Here is a 22,463-nt window from a genome sequence, read left to right on the forward strand (position 1 = left end):
GAGTTGCTGGGACAATCGAGACAGCATGGCACACGGAGAACACGCGTGGACTCTGGGGTCACATACACGTGCTTTTGCCTGTCTCAACCTACAATTTTATTTTGAGCAAGTGGGTTAATCTCTCTGTGCCTCACTTTCTCTATCTGAAGAAATGGGATGAAGGGTACGTACTTTGTCAAATTACTGTGAGAATTAAATGAGAAAGCTTATGCAGTCTACAGTCAGGCAAATATTTTAGTAATAATTAGCAGTAGCAGCAGTAGCAACACTAACTGACCAGTAAAGACAAGGCTTAAAAGTGACAATTATTACCTTCATTTTATAAAGGATTTCAGTAAAGATGAGAGCAATTGTTCCCTATGTCTCGGGGGGAAAGAAAAGAAGAAAAGATAAAGAATGAGCCTCGCTTGAACAAGAGAAGTTCCCCCTTAATCATGATGAAGCAACAGACTGAATTACAAAAAGAACTTTTGAAATATGGTGATGGCAGTCACGAAGAAAAGGGGGAAATCTATCATGATTTAAAAACACACTAGCAAGGGTTCACCTCGGTGTTATTTAATGACCTCTAAGTTCATCTAGTAGAAAAAGCCACTCTTGCCAAGACAAATAATGTCTACTTGAGATCTTTTCCATCTATCACACTGACAGTAACCCTTAGGAATCCAGAAGACGGAGCACTGCTGTGATGATAAATGATTTACAGGGCACAGGACTTCAGCGGTGGTACCAAAAGAGAAAGACAAGAAAGGGCCAACTGAGAAAGACAGCCTTCTCTGATGAGCAGTGTTCTGTTTCACACTTTAGTATGAAGGTTCCGGTCACGTGCTTCACTTGGTTTACCTCTCTGCACATTCTGCTGTGAGCTCTTTACCAACGTTTTCTTTAATATCAGTTCTTTTTATCTCTTCATTTTTGAGGTAATAGAAGGGTAACTCTGGATTGCTTAAAATAACCATACTACAGATGGACTCTAACTTTAGGTGGAAATAACAGGATTCTGTTTAAATATCAGAATTCTCTGAAATAATTTCTTGTAATAATCCATAAACATGTAAACACTCATACATATATAATGCTTCAAAGCATCTAACTTCTCCATTCCCAGAACTTTTCTGTACCTACTCAATACTATTTCAAATGCCACAAACAGTAGTTCTCTTTCAAAAAAACAAAAACCTCTTTAAAGAAAACAGACTAGCTATTTCCCACCCAAACGCAAAAAGAAGGGGAAAAAGACATCTTAATGCCTTAAGCAAAGCATACAAAAGGCAAAGCCCAGATAAATTCATGAAGTATGCAAAGAGGTGGCAAGAAGCTAATAAAAAATGTTTCATTCACAGTGGGCTTCTTATTGTATTTCTTTGCCATTCCTTTTCATGAGGACTATTTCAAAGTAATAATCATTTAATTTTATGCTATTCAATGCTTCATGAACAAGAAGTCATTTAGTTCTTGTTTCTTTTTTTCTTTCAGTAAGTGAGTGTATATCTCCATACTAAATAATACTAAAACATCAAGAAGGCAGTCAGGCAGATTACAATTTTTCATGTTGTATTTTTCTTTTATGAAGAACAACAAAAAGTCTGAAGTCAGATTTTGAAGAAAATGACTAGCCCCTGATGAAGGCTACCACTACAAAGAAACAGTCAGAGCAGAGTTCCTTTCAAAATATTCTAAAGCTTTTCGGATCTACAAGAAACACTGTTCATACAAATGGATAATGGAGTTGAATATTATTTTTTATAAAGTATTAAGTGAATGACTAGAAACTTTGAGCAATTCTTTCATTTTGCACTGTACCAAATGCTGTGGGAGAAAAAGGATTTTCTTCTAAAAACTCAGAAATGTAAAAGTTCTCAAAATAAAAAAGTGATTCACTGAACAGATCTTCCAACCAAAAAATGACTCTTACTTTGCTGAGTGTCTCTGGACTTCCTTTTCTCACCTTTGGTATCCTCAGATAGTTGCTAAATATGTGTTATTGTTGTTCAGTCACTAAGTTGTGTCCAGCTCTTTGCGACCCCATGGACTGCAGCATGCCAGGCTCCTCTGTCCTCCACTATCTCCCAGAGTTTGCTCAAACTCATGTCCATTGAGTCAGTGGTGCTATCTAACCATTTCATCCTCTGTATCTCCCTTCCCCTTTTGCTTTCAATCTGTCCCAGGATCAGGGTCTTTTCTAATGAGTCAGCTCTTCGCATAAGATGGCCAAAGTATTGGAGCTTCAGCATCAGTTCTTCCAGTGAATATTCAGGGTTTATTTCCTTTAAGATTGACTAGTTTGATATCTCTGTAGCCCAAGAGAATCTCAAGAGTCTTCTCCAGCACCGCAATTTGAAAGAATCAGTTCTTCAGGGCTCAGTCTTCATGGTCCAAGTGTCACATCCATACATGACTACTGGGGAAATCATAGCTTTGACTACACGGACTTCTGTTGGCAAAGTGATGTCTCTGTTTTTTAATACGCTGTCTAGGTTTTTCACAGTTTTCCTTCCAATGAGCAAGTGTCTTTTAATTTCATGACTGCAGTCACCATCCTCAGTGATTTTGGAGTCCAAGAAAAGAAAATCCGTCACTGCTTCCACTTTTTCCCCTTCTACTTGCTGCAGTTAGGAAGAACAAAGACCGTGATTCACACAGAGCTCCACAGTGCAGGCAGTGGACTCTAGGGTTTATTCCTCTCCATCTTTTCTTTCCTCTCCTTCCAGTGGCATGAGTTGCCACTGCAGGCTTAGCAAAATTGTACTTGTCATTTTTAGATGTTTAATATTCCTCTGTAAAGGGTATGGTGACACCCTGTCAAAACCATACAAGTCAAATATGAGGCCATCTTTTCTCCCTCATCGTAACACAAAATGTGTTATTCAGTCACCAGTGATTTAGGCAGAGCCCATCTTAAGAAGATGTAAGTGAGAGCTACGCTGGCTTGTACAGCATGCTCACCAGCTACTGATAAACACCAAAAAGAATGGTCAATCCACCCTGCAGTCCATCAGTAGCAATAACTCCAGAGGGGCAAAATTTAAAATTCCCATTTTTCTTGCTTGTCATGACAACTCTTTTTTTCTTTCCTCCCAGTCCAGACTTGGAAGCACTGTCAACACCATACTTTATTGATAGAGTTGGGCCATTAGGATGATCTACAGTATATACAGAAAGGAGATGCTTTTCCCTCACATTATCTCATTATTCCTTGGCCTAAATCTGGTGAAAGCTTGATAGCCTTGTAATACAATTGTTTTAGAAAATAGCAAAACTACTGTGTTTAACTAAAGTGTATTTGTCATCACTGACATGGAATACAATTAACCAAATTAAGCTGACTGCTGATACTATAATTTTTTCAAGTTCAAAGAAATACAATACTACTCATAAAGAGCAGATATGGTCTTAAGAAAATATAACTGGACATTAGAAGGTCCATAGCATTAAGAGATCTGCTTTTGAGACATATTAATAATTTGAACTATTAACATATACATTTGCAGGGCCTAAGTTACTTCACCTCTATATGGAAGGCAATGAAATTGTACCTGTCATAAAGGATTTCTGGTGAAGTTCAATTAGCACTTATGATCTTTAGACAGCCAAAGGTAATTAACATTTTTTTTAAATTGTAGATGCAGGTGGAAGTAGCATATATTGACACTAAATTGTCACTGATTCTTTTTCTATACAATTCCCCATCCTTTAGTATCTTGGATTACAAAAATTCTAAGACACAGACCCTTTCCCAGGGTCCTACCATCAATGCTGACCCTCTTTCTGCTTCTAACTGCTAAGCTACACAGGTGAACACATGCTTTAGTTCGTGTTTCCTTTATTGTTGCTAATTCCTCTTGTCCTTCCCATTTAGGTCCAATCATCAAATGCATGACAAGAAACTGGATCATAATGAAAGCGTTTACTTTCCTTATGATTACCTTCCCTATGTAATTAATGTCCCCAACCCTCTGTGCAGCCTTATGACATCTACTCTGCTGTTACACTGCCAGCTGGATACATTTTCATGTTTTAGAAGGAGGGAGAAAGAAACAGGAAAGCTTCTCACTGACTCCCATTCGAAAGAGATTATTTTTTTACCAAAAAAGTATTAGTAATTATATTAGCTGTTTTCATCATTTATATAAAGTACTATACTGATTGATCCTTACCTGAGAAGATAATGATTCAATTGCACATGTAAATAGGCTCCTATCAGAGAAAATTAGGAAAATCTTAAAGACTTTGTATTTTGTTTTGTTTTGTTTTTTAACAATATAAGGGGAAAGGGCTAGAGAGAGACCCAAAACTTGGCAATGGGAGCAATGAGGTTGTGACCACAAGGCATAGGAATCCCTAGCTCTTTCTGGAGCTTTTCTGAGGGACACACCGAGATTCTCCTGCTACAAGTGTCACGTCAGTCCTCCCGTCTGCCAGCAGTGCCCAGCCCTGTTCACCACTCAGACCAGACCGTCTGGAAAGGGGGCTGAGAGCTTGATGTACTAGCTCTGCTTTCTCTGAAGCCTCCCTGGAAAGTACTCCTCAGCCTGAGCTCAGGCTGTTTGCCTTAAAAGGATAAAATAACTGTAGGAGGAAAAAAAAAAAAACTGTAGCTGGCTACAGAGACATCACATACCAGAAGGAGAGGCACTACAAGGCCTGTGCGTCTCTCCCAAAGAGGGGCTCGTAATTGTTTCACCCTGAAGCACAGAACATTTCATGGAAGCCTCTGGGATACCAGGAAACAATCTCATTGGCTCACCAGGCAGCTCCCCTTGGTGAGAGTGGAAAACAAACGGGGGAACGGCTGATCCTAAGGTGTCATATTTGAATCGTGGCCAGGACTCATGGCTGGCAAGAAAGAGGGAAGCATACTTACCCACGGAAGGGAGCTGCTGCCACTTTTTGTGCCCCAGAGCCGTGCAGGTCACCCCAGAGATCATGGTGAAAATGACAAGTGTGGCTGCTACGGAAAGTGGGAAACTGGATCTGCCTGGCTCCAATGCAAGCAGGGGATTAGGGGTGGTAAAAAGGATTAAAAAAAAGGAACCAAGAAAAGTCTTTCCCAGGGGATGGCAATTCCAGGAACCTGTAGGAGCTAACACGGAATGAGCCACCAAGGAGGTTCTCGATCCTGGTTGCATTTCAGAGTCGCCTTGGGAGTGCAAACAATATACCTCCACCTCCAGTCCACCAAGGGGCAATTAAATCAGAATCCCTGGAGGTGGCAGCCCAGGAAAAAAAAAAAATTAACTCCCTAGGTGATTCTAACATGAAGCCTAGGGTTAAGAACCAATGAACTAGGTAAGGTAATGATTATTTCTTTGAGAGAATAAACAACAGACATTAACTAAATAGTATACACCTACAATTTGGAAAAAAACAAAAACCCTGCTGCTTTTCCAAGTCCGTAGTAGTTAAAGGTTTTAGCCAATAGACACATTCAACTCTTTAAGTGGAAAGTTTATCCTATTGCTTTAATATTTGTCTCCCTCCCCCCTTCCCCTCTCACCCTCTCACCCTTCCCCTCTCACTCTCTTTCTCTCTCTCTCTCTCTCTCTCTCATACATACATACACACACACACACACACACACACAGACACCTGTTGTCTTCTCATCAGACTGTTTCCCACATCCTGCTGCTCACTGGAACTATCTGAGAAATCTTTAAAAAACACTGATGGTTGGCTTCCACCTCCAGACATTCTGATTTTAATGGGTTTGGGTTTTTTTTTTAAGCTCCTCAGATGATTCTAATGTGTAGCAGTAAAGTTTGGGCAACAAACTTTGTTTTGGTCCTGTCTTTTTTTTTCCACTTTTCGCCAAGCCACTCTGCTTCCTATTTAATTACTGGTGAGCAGATACTCCCCACAGAACAGCCTTTATGGTATCTATTAGGATCATGAAATTGCCTAATCCTCCCACCCCTTTGGGAAGCAGAAGAACCTAGAGGCTAATGAGAAGGGCTCTCAAGTTCAAATTCCAATTCAGCCTTTTACAAAGTGTGTGGCTTTGAGCAAGTTACTTAGCTTCTCTGAATTTCAGCGTCTTGTCCCTCACTGTTATAAAACGGGATAACCTGGAGTGTTCCTCACCAGGTTATTTGATTAAAAAAAAGACAAGCTATGTAAAGCACAGGCAGCAGTGGTCTGACACAGAGTAAGGGCTCGATAAATGTCAGCCATCGCAATCGTGATGGGCAGTACCATTCTGACCTATTTTTTCAGAAACAGTGATGCACTGACTTATCCTCCACTTCTTCTGCATGGTGGTCTGCACAAAGACCACCAAGCCCGCCCTGGTATTAGACTAAGGGATGTTTCAAAGGGACGATACAAGGTATTCAAAACAAGCATTGGTCTAAAAGGAAACATGTTAATGGCTTTTTAACCAAAATTCCAGTATGGTTTCAACTCCCAAAGGAGGCCAGCCATTGGTACATTCCAATTTGGGTGTTTTCATACACAAAGTTCTCTCTTACCTATAAATTCTGTTCCAGTCTCATTGCCTATTCACTTGCCCACAAAGCCCACTGATCCTTTTCAACTTTGCAAACATGCCATAGCTTTCACAGAAGTCATCCTGTTTTGCCCTTCCTTGTCCCCCTGACACACATCTCTTCTTCCCACTCCCTCCTGCTTCTTTCCTATTAATAACTATGATTAAAAAGTCCATTCAGAAGCAAGACACTTTGAGAGTACACTATTAGTCCCACCTTTCGCTCAACATCTGTTTTGTGCAGCTACAGATTCTGTGCTCTTGTTTATATTTACATGACAGTTTTGGAGGGAGAACATCCCTCTGCTCTTAGAAACAAAATATACTCGGAGTTCAAACAGGCTCCACTTACTTAACTTACCAGAAAACACATTTGAAGGAGGTGCCGAGGAATGCAGTCATTATAGAAGATGGTGAGAAGGAAGGGGAACTGGTGTCAGAAGGCTGGGTGTGTGGAAATAAGAGAGGGACTGTCAGGGAAGGGGTGGCAAACAGCGCCAGCTCAACAGTTCAGATTAGGATTCAAAATGCCACAGATGTGATTGCATAATAAGCTGTTGCGCATACGGGTAAATGCTGCTTTCAGCACGCTCTTATTTATCATATTGTCTTGTGTTCTCAGAGCGTGGAACATTCAAGTCGGAGGGTCTGAGTGCTAGCATCGGGCCCAGTTCTCTGGGCTAGGCAGCAGCACCTATGGCAAAAATGGGAGAAAGAGCAGCAGTCTGGTGTTTGAATCTGGTTGCTAGGATACTATGGAGACCCTCCATTGCTAGGCAGACAGGGAAAAAAAAAAAAATGCGTCCATATGCCTTATAACCTGCAAACAGCAACAATAGAGACATCATCTGCCTTCTTCTATCGTTTCCCATTAAGAATCCAAACCCAACTCTTTAGTGAAATAAAAGTAGTGGAAGCTTGGAAATGTGGCCCAGGAGAGCAAGGAAGTTGGTCATTTATATTCTCAGGCAGTTTCTAGAGCTACTCTATTGAAGGGCTTGTTGGTATTTTCATTATAAGCCCCATTTTAGGGGCACAAACTGTGCTTCAAAATATCATAATAGGGTTTTAGCAGCCTGGTCTTATTTTTAAAAAGGCTGCTACAACTTTAACTTTATTGCATAGAGTATAATGTCAAATTAACAATCAAACTTAAATTGAATAGTCTTTTAGAATAACGTTAAGTTGGAATTGAACTCCCCAACAAGAATAAGGAAGATGAATTTACAAAATCAACTTGAGGTTCAAGTCCCACCTAAGTTCTGTTTGCTGGGGTGTGTGAAGAACCCACCATGCTAGTCTGTGGCATAAAACGAGATTATTTCCAGTGGGAACATTTAGAAGTGAGTGGAAAGTGGAACTTGTTTTCTTTAAGAGCGGAACTCAGCTTCTTTAAGAGAGTTAATCATCTGCTGCTTGGTTAAATTAAATATTATTACCTAGTCAGGATAGTTTTCATTATCAGAACCATGCAGGTGGGAGATGCTGGACTGGAATGACATTCTGAGATTCAGAGCTTTACTAATGGGTAACAATTAGTCCTCAGTGTAAGTGTGTGTGCACGCACACACACATACCCCCCTCAATTATTCTAAAAACAAGCAGAAAAGCCCTCTCAGCTGCTCATCTTGATCCTCTCTGGCCGAAGCTTGGTGTTCTGGTATAGGCACTAGTTGCTGTGATTCCCCAGATGCATGCTCTGCTTTCCTTCGTTGTCTTGTCCCTTTGCTGATGGCCCTCCCCACCCTAACCCCACCACTCTCACCCCATCACCACTCACCTTAATCATGCCATCAATCAAATACTCAAACACCTCGACTTCCACAAGAGTTTCTGATACCCTAAAATTAAATGGGCTCTATTATGTTTTACCAACTGTCTTAGGGATCTCCTATGGGACTTGCCTTACTCTATTTCTAGAATATTCACTTGTGCAGTATTGTTAAGCCCTGGTTAACTCCTTGGTGATAGGACTCACACATCTCACGTCCAAATGCCTGACAATAACTTGCACGTGGTCATCTGAATGCCTGACACTAACTTGCACACGGCGCATTCCACAAAAGTGCTGAACTGACCTACTGGACGTATCTGAAATGTAATTGTTACCTCTGATGCTAATTATGCTTCAATATTATGCCATCTATGATTACACTAAAATCCTAGAGTTTTCCCACCTTCCTACACAATTTAACAGAGAGCCTTTAGGAAGATTCTATTTCTCTATGTCAAGGCTTAAAAAATAATCAGATAAGATTGTGTTAAAATTAATGCCTCCCTAAAAATAAGAAGAATATACTTCTTTTTATCCTCAGCTCTCCAAAGTACTTCACAGTCAAGCGTGTAATGTTACAAAACAAAACATGTCATCATCCTTTGAAATTCAGTTACCTCTGGGCTAACAGCTTAACAAAAATACAGAGACACTAACAACTTCTGACAGGAACTCAACTCTCATGACAGCAGAATGGAAAGGACTTGAGAATATTTACCATAGGTAAAGGGTTTAGATATCAGCATACCAGTGACTGAATGTTCTAACCTACCACAGAGTCAATTTTCAGGAATAAACTAGCATGAAATAAAATTACTTTAAAAATCCATGAGAACTACACTGTCTGCATAATCAACAGGCTATCTGGTCAAAAAAAATGAACATTTTATACAGTTTTCATCTTTAAGGATTTATTTACCTAATTCAATCCAAAACATACAGTCTGATAGTTTTACCTTCTCAGTAGTTATTTAGGAGCAGTGGAGTATAGATTCCAACTTGCTAATCAGTTCTTTGGCTCATCACACTCACAACAGAAAAAGAGTTTGGGGGCTATTTCTACATATGTGTAAAAGAGTCAAACAAAAATACCAGCCCTCACAGGCACTCACAGGTGCCGCAGGAGTGCCTGGCTCTGAGCTGGAATCCCACACAGCCTTCCCTCCAATTCCCAGCATACAGGGAAAACTCCAAACCAAAACTGTTAAGATGATTTAAGTTCATAAGTTAATTTACATGTTACACTATTTTTCAAATGATTACTTAAAAAAAAAACACACAGAGAAGTTTTTTAAAGATTCTAATCCTTAGAAGGCAACCCCAGTAAGCAAAAAGCAAATATACATATACGCATACATCAGATAACTGAGGACATTCTCTGGACAGTTACCTACATCCAGTAGAAAGGGAATAGAAAACTACATGAGCATGAATTTACAATCGATTTTGGGCTATTTTGATGATTTCATTTTAACTCAAACTCTCAAAAATCTGCAAGTTTTAAAAAGATGACCAAATTTAGGCTGTACTAAAAATAAAATATAAAGATATAAACACTTGTTGCCAGTAAGTTGGTATAATCAAATTGTTTATAGTGAAATAAACAGAAATTCAAACAAGCCTCCTGCACTTTGGTTAAGTTTTCCTAATTCTTCACGGAACTACCTTGTATGATCATTCAAATGACCTAAGTGTAATCATTTTGCAGACAACATGCTTCTCCTCTTACCAAAGGTACACTCTACCACGTAAGCCAATTTTATTCTAGTTTTCTTTATGTAAGTGTGAAAAAAGAACAGATGTTTTTCCAAAATTATTTAAGTTTGGAAGACATTCATTCTATGGTTTTCTTCAATATAAATCCTTCAGAATCCCCAAACCCCTCATGGTGATACCTTAATAGCTGACTTCCTAAAAGTACAAGTTATTAAATAAAGATCAGAATGCAAACGCACAGTGTGGTTCAACTGATAAAATGTTGATCATAACTGGATGTTGTGAATTATTTGCCACGCTAATTTCATTTTCCACCATGGACTTTAAAAATAAAAAATCTGGTTGTTCTGTATGTCATGCACTAAGAGATTTCTAAAATTTTACCACATTATACAGCTCAGACTACACTGCTTAGATTCTTTTAGATCTTGTCTGATAAATTGTTTTCATTGGAGTTATCAGCTGGCTTGATCATGCTTCAAATAAAACTGATTAAAATGGTCTTTTTAAGAAAGGAGAGTTTGCTCTGAGTTACTCCAAAGTCCTGCCGATACTAAAATGAGATCCTATGGAGTGCTGAAAGATGCAGAGAACTGTCTTTGAGTTATATTTTTCATTATGCAAAACTTGGCCCTGGAGAGATGGCCATGTACCTCGTTAGCTGAAACAGGCAAGCATGTCAGCTCTGCAAATTAACTTACCGGAGACATCTTAAGTGGATTCAGATCATTCAGGTTTCTAAAGCAGATCCAAATCCACTCAACTATTAGGGCAACCTTGTGAGGTTAGAATCTCAGAAATGTGTATCTTTATTGTCTTTTCTCCCCACACACAGAATACCAATTCCTCCTTAAGCTAAATCTGCATAAGGAAACAGCGAATGCTCTATGGCAACCAACAAGGAGAGGAACAAGTCTAAGTTTTCAAAACTATAATTAGTATATACTCACAATCTGCGCCCCCCATCCAATAAATACAAATGGGAACAGTCTAATACTCTTTCTCCTTATATTAAATCTTTGTGTTTATTAAGCGAAAGGCTCCCAGGGACCCTGTATTATTATGTAACATGTGTCATCCAGCCAGTGTGATGTAGTTTGGAATAGAGTAACAAACCCCTTGGTTTATCGATTCTGTCATTAGTAACTTAAAATACCATTCATCTGGGTGCTTACTCTGTATTAACGTCATGTTCCTGCCACTTTACTATCTATCAGAACTCCAAGTGGAGTGGTGTGTAACGAGTTCCATTCAACTTTCCCACCCAGGCTGTGCAGCCCACTGACATCAGAACTACATAGTTGTTTATAATGCTAGGACAATACCAGAGTGGTTGCATCAGAAGCCAGGAGTGAGGCAAATAATGTGACCACGATGTCAGTAAAGGTAAGTGGACTTCTCTTCCTCTGACCCCGGAAACATGTCACCCTCCGGGGGAGACAGAGGCACCCCGTTAGCAACATTATATAAAGTCCTTAAGGAAAATAAGCAATATTCTCCCTCAAATGTTATGAAAAAAATATTTTTAAAAAATCAACAGACTAGGTTTCCATTTGTGGATTGTAAATGTCATCCAATTCTGGAAATCAAAAACTCTTTCCTTTTATATGTGTATCTGCTTATTTTTGACACTTTAATGATGCCAGAACATCAGGTTTGAAGAGTACCAGCGAGAACTGCTAGCATGTAGAGAAATCCGGGAGAGCCACAAAAGCATAGAAAGTCAGGGTGATAGCAGACGCATTTCAAGTCTGAGGAGCCTGCAGTTAGGATTTTCCGGTTGGGCAGGTTTGCCAGGGCATTTGGGAGATGAGGCTTTCAGTTCTCTCACCCATACATACACAACCTGTCACACATCTGGGGCGCATTCAAACTCTACGTACAGTAGATGGCCTATATGAACGTATATATATATATTTAAAAAAAAATAGCTTGACATCTAACAAAGACAGGGAGGCAACGTAGGTGCAGTGAGTCTGGTCTGAGAAACGTGCACAGCCCCGCAAGAAGTGCGGGTTAAAATGAAACATTTCTGAGGGTGAGGATCAACAAGGCAAGCGGGAGGGGCGGGAGCCGACAGACAATACAGAGACCCGCAGCTCCCCACCGACCGGGTGCCACACGGACCCGGAGCGTAACCCCTGCTTACTGTGGACTCTTGGGGTAGAAGGGCAGGGTCACATGGCTGAGATCCTGGATGTCAAAGGCGGTGGGCTCAGCGGAGATCGCCTGCCGCTTGGTGCGCGGCTCGCCTTGCAAGGTGCTCGCGCTCTGCTTCTGCGCCTGCTGGGTGGCCGGCCGGATCACCGAGCGGTACTTGTCCAGCTCGTTCTGCAGCTTCTGGATCAGTTCGTCCTTCTGATCCAACTCCAGCTCCAGCTCGTCGATGAGAGCATCCCGCTGCCTCAGCTCCTCGATCTTCTCCTGGAGCGCGTACTGTAAATCCCGCAGGGTGCCCATGCTCCTCCGGGCTGCCGGGGGCTCCTTCCTGCCGCTGCTCCGCGTCTTGGGGCTTCCTCCCCTCTCCGATCAACTTTCCCCAAAGTCGCTGCTGCCTCCCGAGTGCGAAAGCTTCCGACTTGAGACCAAAGCCAGGCTTGGCTTCTGAGCATGCCCAGTCTGTCGGCTCCAGCCACCGAGAGTTTCAGTGCAGATTCCACTTCTCCGGGCCGACTGGGAGGCTGAGAGCAGGGATAAGCCAAACGGCAGGTCGGGCCAGGCTTCCACCTGAACCGTGGCGGGCGCCGGGGAAGAGAGACGCGAGCGCGGTGGCCGAGCAACGGGAGAGGGACTCGTAAGGTGGGGGTGGGGTGGGGGACTCCGAGGCCGCGGCGGGTCTGCCCGGGTCACTCGCGCCGGGCGCCGAAGGAAGCCGGCGGAGAGTGTGGGGAGCCTGATAAACCTCTCGGCGCGCCAGGGGATGCGCGGGCGGAGCGAGGCGGGAGCACTACTTCGGGGGCGGGGAGGCGGGCGGGAGAGGACCGGAGGGACCCCGAGCAAACTGGGGAGGCGTCTGCCGCCCCGGAGCCTACCGGGCTGGAGGATGTGGGGACTACAATCCCGGCGACGAGCGAGGGCAGAGCGGACTCTGCATCGTAAGCGCTCTGAGTTCTGGAGGTGTCTGGACTGCCAGCCTCGCGGAGAAAGGATCCCCAGCCTGTGGCTGAGCTCTCGCGTCTGCCTCGCCGCCTTCCTCACGGGGAGCGCCTCACACAGGTGGTAACGCTTGAAAACAAACTTGCCTCTCAGGAGAGGGGAGCGAGTCCGTGCAGGGGAGGGGTTTCCACTCACACCCGGGTGCCTTTGGGGGAGAGGGGGAGCTTTTGATCCCACCCCAACCCGCGCCAGCGTTTCCAGCTGCTTCGAATGAGTCCCCTTTCCACTCCTTCTAAACTCGGATTCATGAACTCTTTTTAGGGCAAAGGCCAGAACGGGATGGGACGGAGCCCTAGAAGGCTGCTCAGCTTCCCCACTGTCCGTCCCACTTAACCAGTGTTTGCGGAATAGTTTGTGCAAGGGCCTTCCTCCTTCCACTTGCTGAATTTGTAGAGGGGTGTCAGGGGCGGGAGGCGGGCAGGTCAAAATCACTGCGGTATTCCAAAAAGTTCACTCTGAAATTGAACCATACCTTTAAAATTACTTTCTTTTTTTTTTTTTTTAAGTTTAATTTTATTTTATTTTTAAACTTTACAATATTGTATTAGTTTTGCCAAACATCGAAATGAATCCGCCACAGGTATACATGTGCACCCCATCCTGAACCCTCCTCCCTCTTCCCTCCCCATACCATCCCTCTGGGTCGTCCCAGTGCACCAGCCCCAAGCATCCAGTATCGTGCATCGAACCTGGACTGGCAACTCGTTTCATACATGATATTACTTTCTTGATAACCAAACTGTTAGGGCGCTAGCCTTCCCCTTGAATGGCAAGACACAAACTTTGAAGAAGAGATAAAATCTTAAAGGAAAGGGGGGACCCTAGACGAGTCGGGGTATACTGTACACTGTACCGCCCCACCCCCACCGCCCCCATCCCTGCCTGCTCCGTATTTCCTAAAATGATGACAATTTAGATAGCATCCTTTCTGTCCAAGGGTAATTCTTCTATCATGTTTAGAATCTTCCATAACACTTAAATTCCTCATATTTACCTAAATCTTCACCTAGTCATTTAAATTTTTAGCATCTTTATTAGCAGTCCTTTAACTACTATTCTTGAGAACTCAATGTTATAATCTTCGATGTTCTACTTGGCTATTCCTTAACACTAAATAAAACAAAGTAGACAGAAGATAGATTAAGATTCTGAATTGCAATCCAGAACTATTCACTGGAATCTAAATTTAGACAAGGATATATATCAGTCTCAAAAAAAGTGCTTACTTTTTGCTTTTGAATACACAACCTGTTCTAAGAGGAGCAGAAAGGAAAATGGGGAGGCGAATGAGAAAAAAAGGAGGAAAGAAAAGAACAGAACCAGCTAGCTAGTGTCACTTTAATAAGCTTTTTGATTTAAAGTGTATTTAATTTTGTCTGTAATTAAGGTGTAAATGAAAAAGGATACACAATCCTAAACATTCTACCCAGATTAGGATTTAATTCTCTCACTACACATGATATGACAAAATTGTTCTGCTTTCCAATGTGGATGTTTTCAGAAGTGCATTTATTTCAGAATGCATCGTACAAGGTGAATGATTTCCCCCAAACAAACATGGATAACTTACAAATACTGAGAGCAGCAAATAGTAGTTCTGAATTATTGTTGTTTTAATGAAAACTAAACCAAGCAGAAGTGCTCTGGCTTTGTATAACTGAGTCTTTTCTAAAAGAGCTTCCATGACATTTTCCTTCTCCCAGGCAAAAGGCCAAATTCTTATCTTATTTAACCTATGGGAATTCTTTAATTCCATGGGAAAATGTCAAAAACTTAATGAGACTCCTTTCCTATAGATCTATTATAGGGGTCTAGGAGCCCAAGAGTTTAATGTCTAAAAATATATCAGGAATATTGTATAGGGGACATTATTAGACAACTGCTAAGCAAGGTTATGCTGTAAGGTTCATTTGAGGCTTAAATGGGGTTACTTAATGTCTTTGAGCAGCACAAAGAAAGAGGATTCTTCTTCATTTGTAGAAAGCTTATCTACACATAAAAAGGATAAAAGAAACTAAAGCATTTTCCCCAAAACATAAAAAATTGCATTTAAACCAGGAAAAAAATCAGGGTTTTTTTTTTACAAAAATGAAATTTCTTCCACTGTTAATGTAAATATTTTTCACTATTTAATCTACCATAATCTATGTACCACTAGAGGATGTTACATTTTCATTTTAAATGGGATTCTTGTGATACAAAATGTATTCCTTGATGAATCCCATAGTGAGAATCAGAAATCTGTTGTAATAAATGCAAAGAAATTAAACATCTGAGAAGATGTGACTATTACAATTTGACTTACAAATTGTAAGTTAAAAGATGTTCAAGTTATAAGACTATATTTGGCTGCATTACTGCATATAATGAAAAAAATAAAATTATCCTTCAGTTCAGTTCAGTACAGTTCACTCAGTCGTGTCTGAGTCTTTGCAACCCCATGAACCGCCAGGCCCCCCTGTCCATCACCAACTCCTGGAGTCTACCCAAACCCATGTCCATTGAGTCGGTGATGCCATCCAATCATCTCATCCTCTGTCATCCCCTTCTCCTCCTGCCCTCAATCTTTCCCAGCATCAGGGTCTTTTCAAATGAGTCAGCTCTTCACATCAGGTGGCCAAAGGACTGGAGTTTCAGCTTTAGCATCATTCCTTCCAAAGAAATACCAGGGCTGATCTCCTTCAGAATGGACTGGTTGGATCTCCTTGCAGTCCAAGGGACTCTCAAGAGTCTTCTCCAACACCACAGTTCAAAAGCATCAATTCTTCGGCGCTCAGCCTTCTTCACAGTCCAACTCTCACATCCATACATGACCACTGGAAAAACCAGAGCCTTGACTAGACGGACCTTTGTTGACAAAGTAATGTCTCTGCTTTTCAACATGCTGTCTAGGTTGGTCATAACTTTCCTTCCAAGGAGTAAGAAAATTATCTTTAAATACTTTATATATGAAAACCCTGAATTCTAGGCTTTTCTATTTTAAAAGTAAAAATAAATATTTTAAGTATTACAGTGATGTCCTTGACTGAGGGACCTTGGTTTTCTATCTCTACCTTTTGAGTGATTCTAATATTTTCTTAAACATCTTTTGCATTGCATTTGGTAAATGCTGGAAATAAATTTTACATAAAAAATCTAGGTCTTATGGTTTCATTTCAACAGATATATGTACTATATGTCTTATAATAAACTTAATTGGCTAAGTTATAATATCACAGATCACACACAAGTCTACTTTCTGCTATTTGGAAGTGGCTACCACAAATTTGGGGTAGAATGAAGCTTCGTATATTCAGCTTTCCCACTGCCTAGCTGGGATGAGGTCTTAATGTTAGATGCTAAAGCATAGAACAATGCCATTTTGAAGGAACTTAATTCATATACTGGAATTCCATAGTAACTTTTCAGCAGTCTCTCTTTGTTATAGCTCTAACAGAAGCAAAATTCCAGTAGCCAGATCCACCTATGGCATATTAATGCTCTTCAATTCTGCATCCAACCCTCATGATTGAGAATAACTAATACCACACCTTACTTAAATGGGATCTCAGAATCACTTAATGAGACCTTCAGTAATTCAGCTTTTTTGTAATACTGGCCATTAAAAAAATATTCTTTTGAATGTATTATTCTACACTAAAAACATATTTAGTCTCAAAATAACTGTGATAATTTTGTCATCCAGCTGCCCATTGCACTGGTGCTATGGACATGGAGGCCTGGCGTGCTTCAGTCCATGGGGTCGCAAAGTATCAGCTGAGCAACTAAACTGAACTAAACGTTTCCTGCAAAAGTCCGAAAATCGAAATTTCCTTCTGTCATTTCATGTACGTGTCTTGAACAGCAAAAACAAAACCAAAAACAAACAAAAAAACATAACTAAGCTTTATAGGTCATGTAAGCAGCCCCTTACAGAAGAATCTAGATATTAAGGTAACTAAGAGTGGTAAACACACTAGCTTGCTCTACAATGTTCATCTTAATCGTGACCACAATAAAAATAACTAACTTCCTGGAACACTTAATGTATGACAAGCACTGTTCATGTAACCTCACGAGTTGGACATCATTTCCTTTTATACTTGAGAAAAGCAAGGCAGAGAACCACTCACTTTGTGTTGTTGTTCATTCTCTACGCTTTCCGACTCTGCTACCCCATGAACTATAGCACACCATGCTCCTCTTTCCTCCATTATCTCCTGGAGTTTGCTCAAATTCATAGTCAGTGATGCTATCTAACCATCTCATCACTCACCTAGTATCAAATCCAGACCATTTGGTGCAGAGCTCAGTCCCCTACCCACTGCCCTTCACTGAGTTCTGCAGGACTTCCAAGGGTTGGTAATGCCTTCTTCTGGAACCAGAGTGATAAGATATTAATTAACATTAACTGGCCTGACTTTGGAGTTAGGGACATGGGAAGAGAAGAAATTTGGAAAATTGTAAAACAGTAGGAAAAATATTTTTTAAACGTTCCTTTTCCCCAAACTGTCTTTATTTCAGCCTCATTTCATCTTGGGTTTATGGTCACCAACTTGTACCCATTTACCTGGGATTGCCCTTGTTTTAATATTAAAATTGGTTGGGACTGTCCTACTTTTTACACTAAAGTCCTAGTTACACCTTGGTCTTGGGCAAACCAGGAAGGTGATCATCCTCTATAATTCAGGATTGCAAAGCCTCTCTATTTTACAAATATTTTCGTATTTTGTATTCAAAGTTACTGATAGAAAAGTAAAACCAAGGAAGATCTGTAATAATAATACCCATTATTTTAAGCACATTACAAACCCACTTACACATTTCCTTCTGTGAATATGTTTTAGGAAAGCAATCATCCAATTTCAATGCATAATAATACACCACAGGAATTGTCTTTGGACTGTAAAGGGGAGATGAGTCAGACAATAGAATTTTAATTACTTTGATAAGTCAGAAAATGATTCAAGGCTTTCTTTTTGGTTTGCTCTTATAAAAATCTAGAATTTAGACAGATTGGATTCTTAGAGACTAAGCATAACAATTCAAGTTCCTGCTATTTGACTAACTCATAGGATTATCTGATTATGATTATTGTGTTTGGTGACTAGATTTGGTCATCAGGAATACATATTTAAATGAATATAAATAAAAATTCTAATGGCAGGGCTGTTCTTAAATCACAGTATCACAAATGATAAGTTGTGCATGGAAAAGGGAAAAAAAAAAACATAAAACATTAATGATGAAAAACTTACTGCAGAGACATGGAAAATCATAGTGCCTTGTACCATACTTGCTAATGTGCTTAGAGTTTAATACCGAATTAGTGTCATACTTAATATTAGTTGAAATGAATTCTTATATTCCACTGCATAAGATGATGCTAAGTTATTACTGGACCTCAGCCTAAACTAATGTGCATGGAAATCCATGTACTCTTTACCAAGAATATTTCTTTCTACTCTTTACTCAGCTGATCATCTCCAAAGACCAGAAGAAATAAAAGTTTTTTAAGAAGAAAAGTATTCTGTTTTCTGTGGTTTTCTTCATAAATGGAAAAGTTTTTAATGTGTAAAATGGAATTTAAAAGGCTTTATTCACAAAATAGTTTACTAAATTTAAGTCCAGTGAAAATACACATGACTAGGCAACATCCCTGTATCTGATTAATAAATTACAGTTTATCAGCTCCATTTCAGTAGTGATTTTTCTGGCAGATTAAATGTACATCATTTCCTAACTCAATGATCAGCATTTCCCACAAAGTATTCAAAAATATTTGCAAAGGTAATTTTGTATTTAAAACGTTATTTGACAGCACGTGGCTTATAGGAGAACAGCTCTGACTCAATGATTTTTTTATTGTTCCTTTTATTTTAAATAGCATTTAACCACTGATATAACTTGGCCATTTCCCTCCCACTTGTTCTGTAATCGAAATTTAAAGTAAAAGCAAACAAACAAACAAACAAAAAAAACACTTTAATTCTAGAGAACTTCTTAAAATTAGTAATTTGGGCAAGTACTGAAGATGTAAGAAAGATAATAGAGTACAAGCTTCAGTGAATTGGCTTTCTATCAGTAAATAACTTGAATGAACTGAGCAAGAGAAAAATGGCAAAATACAACTGAGAATGTCAGAGATTTGGAGGAGAGGGGAAGCTGTAGGCAAAAAGACATAGTCGAGAAACGTATAGAAATCTTCACTGTTGTGAACTTAGTGGAAAAGTAAATATAACCTAGCTTCAAATTAAAGAAACTCTTGATATTTGATTTTTATATAATTATCATGAGATGGAAGTCCAGAAATCCATCTCTAATGATACGCAAATGAAGTAGTTGGCTGGTAAAAACATAGATGTCATTCTAGGGTCAACATATGGTACACGATAGTTATAAAAGCATTACCCTTGAAACAAGGGTAGAGCCTTAGGCTGGGGTTCATGAGATGCAAACAGTATGCTATGTTTTTGTAACCAACTGTTAAAATATCAGTCACTTTGCCCAATGTATATTTCTAGATGCTTTTCAACTGTGGTGCTGAAGAGACTCCCTTGGACTGCAAGGAGATCAAACCAGTTGATCCTAAAGGAAATCAACCCTGAATATTCACTGGAAGGACAGATGCTGAAGCTGAAGCTCCAGTACCTTGGCCACCTGATACTAAGAGCTGACTCATTGAAAAAGACTCTGATGCTGGAAGATTGAAGGCAGAAGGAGAGGAGGACAGCAGAGGATAAGATGGTTAGATGGCATCACCGATTCAACGGACATCATTTTGAGCAAACTCTGGAAGACAATGATGCTGCAGTCTATGGGGTTCACTTCAGTTCAGTTCAGTCGCTCAGTCGTGTCCAACTCTTTGTGACCCCATGGACTGCAGCACATCAGGCCTCCCTGTCCATCACCAACACCAGGAGCTTACTCAAACTCATGTCCATTGAGTCGGTGATGTCATCCACCATCTCATACTCTGTCATCCCCTTCTCCTCCCACCTTCAATCTTTCCCAGCATCAGGGCCTTTTCAAATGAGTCAGGTCTTTGCATCAGGTGGCCAAAGTACTGGAGTTTCAGCTTCAGCATCAGTCCTTCCAATGAATATTCAGGATTGATTTCTTTTAGGATGGACTGGTTGGATCTCTTTGCAGGCCAAGGTACTCTCAAGAGTCTTCTCCAACACCACAGTTTAAAAGCATCAATTTTTCAGTGTTCATCTTTCTTTATAGTCCAACTCTTACATCCATACATGACTACTGTAAAAACCATAGCCTTGACTAGATGGACTTTTATCGGCAAAGTAATGTCTCTGCTTTTAATATGCTGTCTAGGTTGGTTATAACTTTTCTTCCAAGGAGCAAGCGTCTTTTCATTTCATGGCTGCAGTCACCATCTGCAGTGATTTTGGAGCCCAAAAATATAAAGTCTGTCACTGTTTCCATTGTTTCCCCATCTATTTGCCATGAAGTGATGGGACCGGATGCCATGATCTTCGTTTTCTGAATGTTGAGCTTTAAGCCAACTTTTTCACTCTCCTCTTTCATTTTCATCAAGAGGCTCTTTAGTTCTTCTTCGCTTTTTGCCATAAGGGTGGTGTCATCTGCATATCTGAGGTTATTGATATTTCTCCCAGCAATTTTGATCCCAGCTTGTGCTTCATCCAGTCCAGCATTTCTCATGATGTACTCTGCATATAAGTTAAATACGCAGGGTGACAGTATACAGCCTTGACGTACTCCTTTTCCTATTTGGAACCAGTCTCTTGTTCCATGTCCAGTTCTAACTGTTGCTTCCTGACCTGCATATAGGTTTCTCAAGAGGCAGGTCAGGTGGTCTAGTATTCCCATCTCTTTCAGAATTTTCCACAGTTTACACTGATCCACACAGTCAAAGGCTTTGGCATAGTCAATAAAGCAGAAATAGATGTTTTTTTCTGGAACTCTCTTGCTTTTTCGATGATCCAGTGGATGTTGGCAATTTGATCTCTGGTTCCTCTGCCTTTTCTAAAACCAGTTTGAACATCTGGAAGTTCATGGTTCACGTATTGTTGAAGCCTGGCTTGGAGAATTTTGAGTATCACTTTACTAGCATGTGAGATGAGTGCAATTGTACAGTAGTTTGAGCATTCTTTGGCATTGCCTTTCTTTGGGATTGGAATGAAAACTTACCTTTTCCAGTCCCATGGCCATTGCTGAGTTTTCCAAATTTGCAAAGAGTCAAACATGACTTATCAACTGAAAAACAAGAGTATTTCTAGAAAACATTTAATAATTTCTAACTTGTTCAGGTTAGATTTTTTTTAATTCACTTTTCAAAGTGCAGATATTTAACCTAGTAGGTAAGTATACTTTAAAAATTAGTTGCTCAGAGTTAAACAGACAAATGTGCAAACACCTATATATAGTAAATAAGTTTGCCACAACAGCACTATGTTAAGTATCATATGGTTTTAATGCCCCACATAAATAAATATAAAATAGGAACCTTTACACTTTGGTTGGTATTAGACAGAACAATCAGAGTCTGTCTCGAGTTACTGCAATATGTAAGAATGTTTTTACTCAAAGATCAAATTTAAGGAGTTATCATGAAAAATTCATCTAAGTTTTCCATAGAATAAAAGAGAGTCAAAATTCTAATCATCGATCTTTCTTAGAAAAGCATCTACATTAAATACTAATTTTAAGTGGAAAAATGACATGGTAATCTCAAAACACTTATTTATGGAACATTAAAGTTATTACTGCTGTTAGGAACATAGAGACCTTGATGAAAATTGCCTGTTTCCACTTTGCAGCGCCCCCTGGTCCAACACTCTATCAGGATCAACAAAGAGCCATGAGCAATCACAGAACCCCGTCGCCTATCACAACAGCATCCCCACACATGGCCCATTAGGTAACTTAGTTACTCTATGCCCCTCTCACGGGCACTCCCAAAATACAAAAAACCAAAGGATTGATGACAATATCTGCCATGGTTTGATACCCCACCCCTCCTCACCTTCTAAAAGAAGAAGCAAAAGTCTTCTTCTTTATGAATAATAGATATCTCAGAATTTTGAGTGAAAATATACCAGAGAGACTATGTATTTCAACATCCTAATTTCAAATTTCAGGAAATTTAAAGGGCAAAAAAGTTAAATGAGGCAGAGTTTCAAACCCAAATCTCCTAATTCTCAGCATACTGTTCTGAAAGTTATTTTATGCATTCTCTTGACATTTTATTTATACTGTACATAGAAGCCTGATTCAGTTCACATGAAAACCCTCTTATCTCTTAGTAATTAATAATCGTTAAAGTCAATTAAGAACACTTTAATTTGCTGCAGAGAACAAAATATATTAAAATGC

At 40.1% G+C, this 22,463-nt stretch overlaps 1 protein-coding gene across 2 annotated transcripts in view; it reads right to left on the reverse strand.

Annotated features, from left to right (window-relative positions):
• Positions 1-22,463, reverse strand: part of PRKG1 (protein kinase cGMP-dependent 1) — a 1,418,431-nt gene that overhangs the window by 1,312,688 nt on the left and 83,280 nt on the right. The window contains exon 1 of one of the 2 annotated variants that reach the window (XM_005225353.4): positions 12,124-12,538. Within the exon in view, the coding sequence (XP_005225410.2) occupies positions 12,124-12,434 (311 nt within the window). The 5' untranslated portion in view covers positions 12,435-12,538. 2 annotated transcript variants of the gene reach the window in all.

The sequence above is a fragment of the Bos taurus genome, chromosome 26 (assembly GCF_002263795.3).
Source record: "Bos taurus isolate L1 Dominette 01449 registration number 42190680 breed Hereford chromosome 26, ARS-UCD2.0, whole genome shotgun sequence".
Classification (NCBI taxonomy): domain Eukaryota; kingdom Metazoa; phylum Chordata; class Mammalia; order Artiodactyla; family Bovidae; genus Bos; species Bos taurus.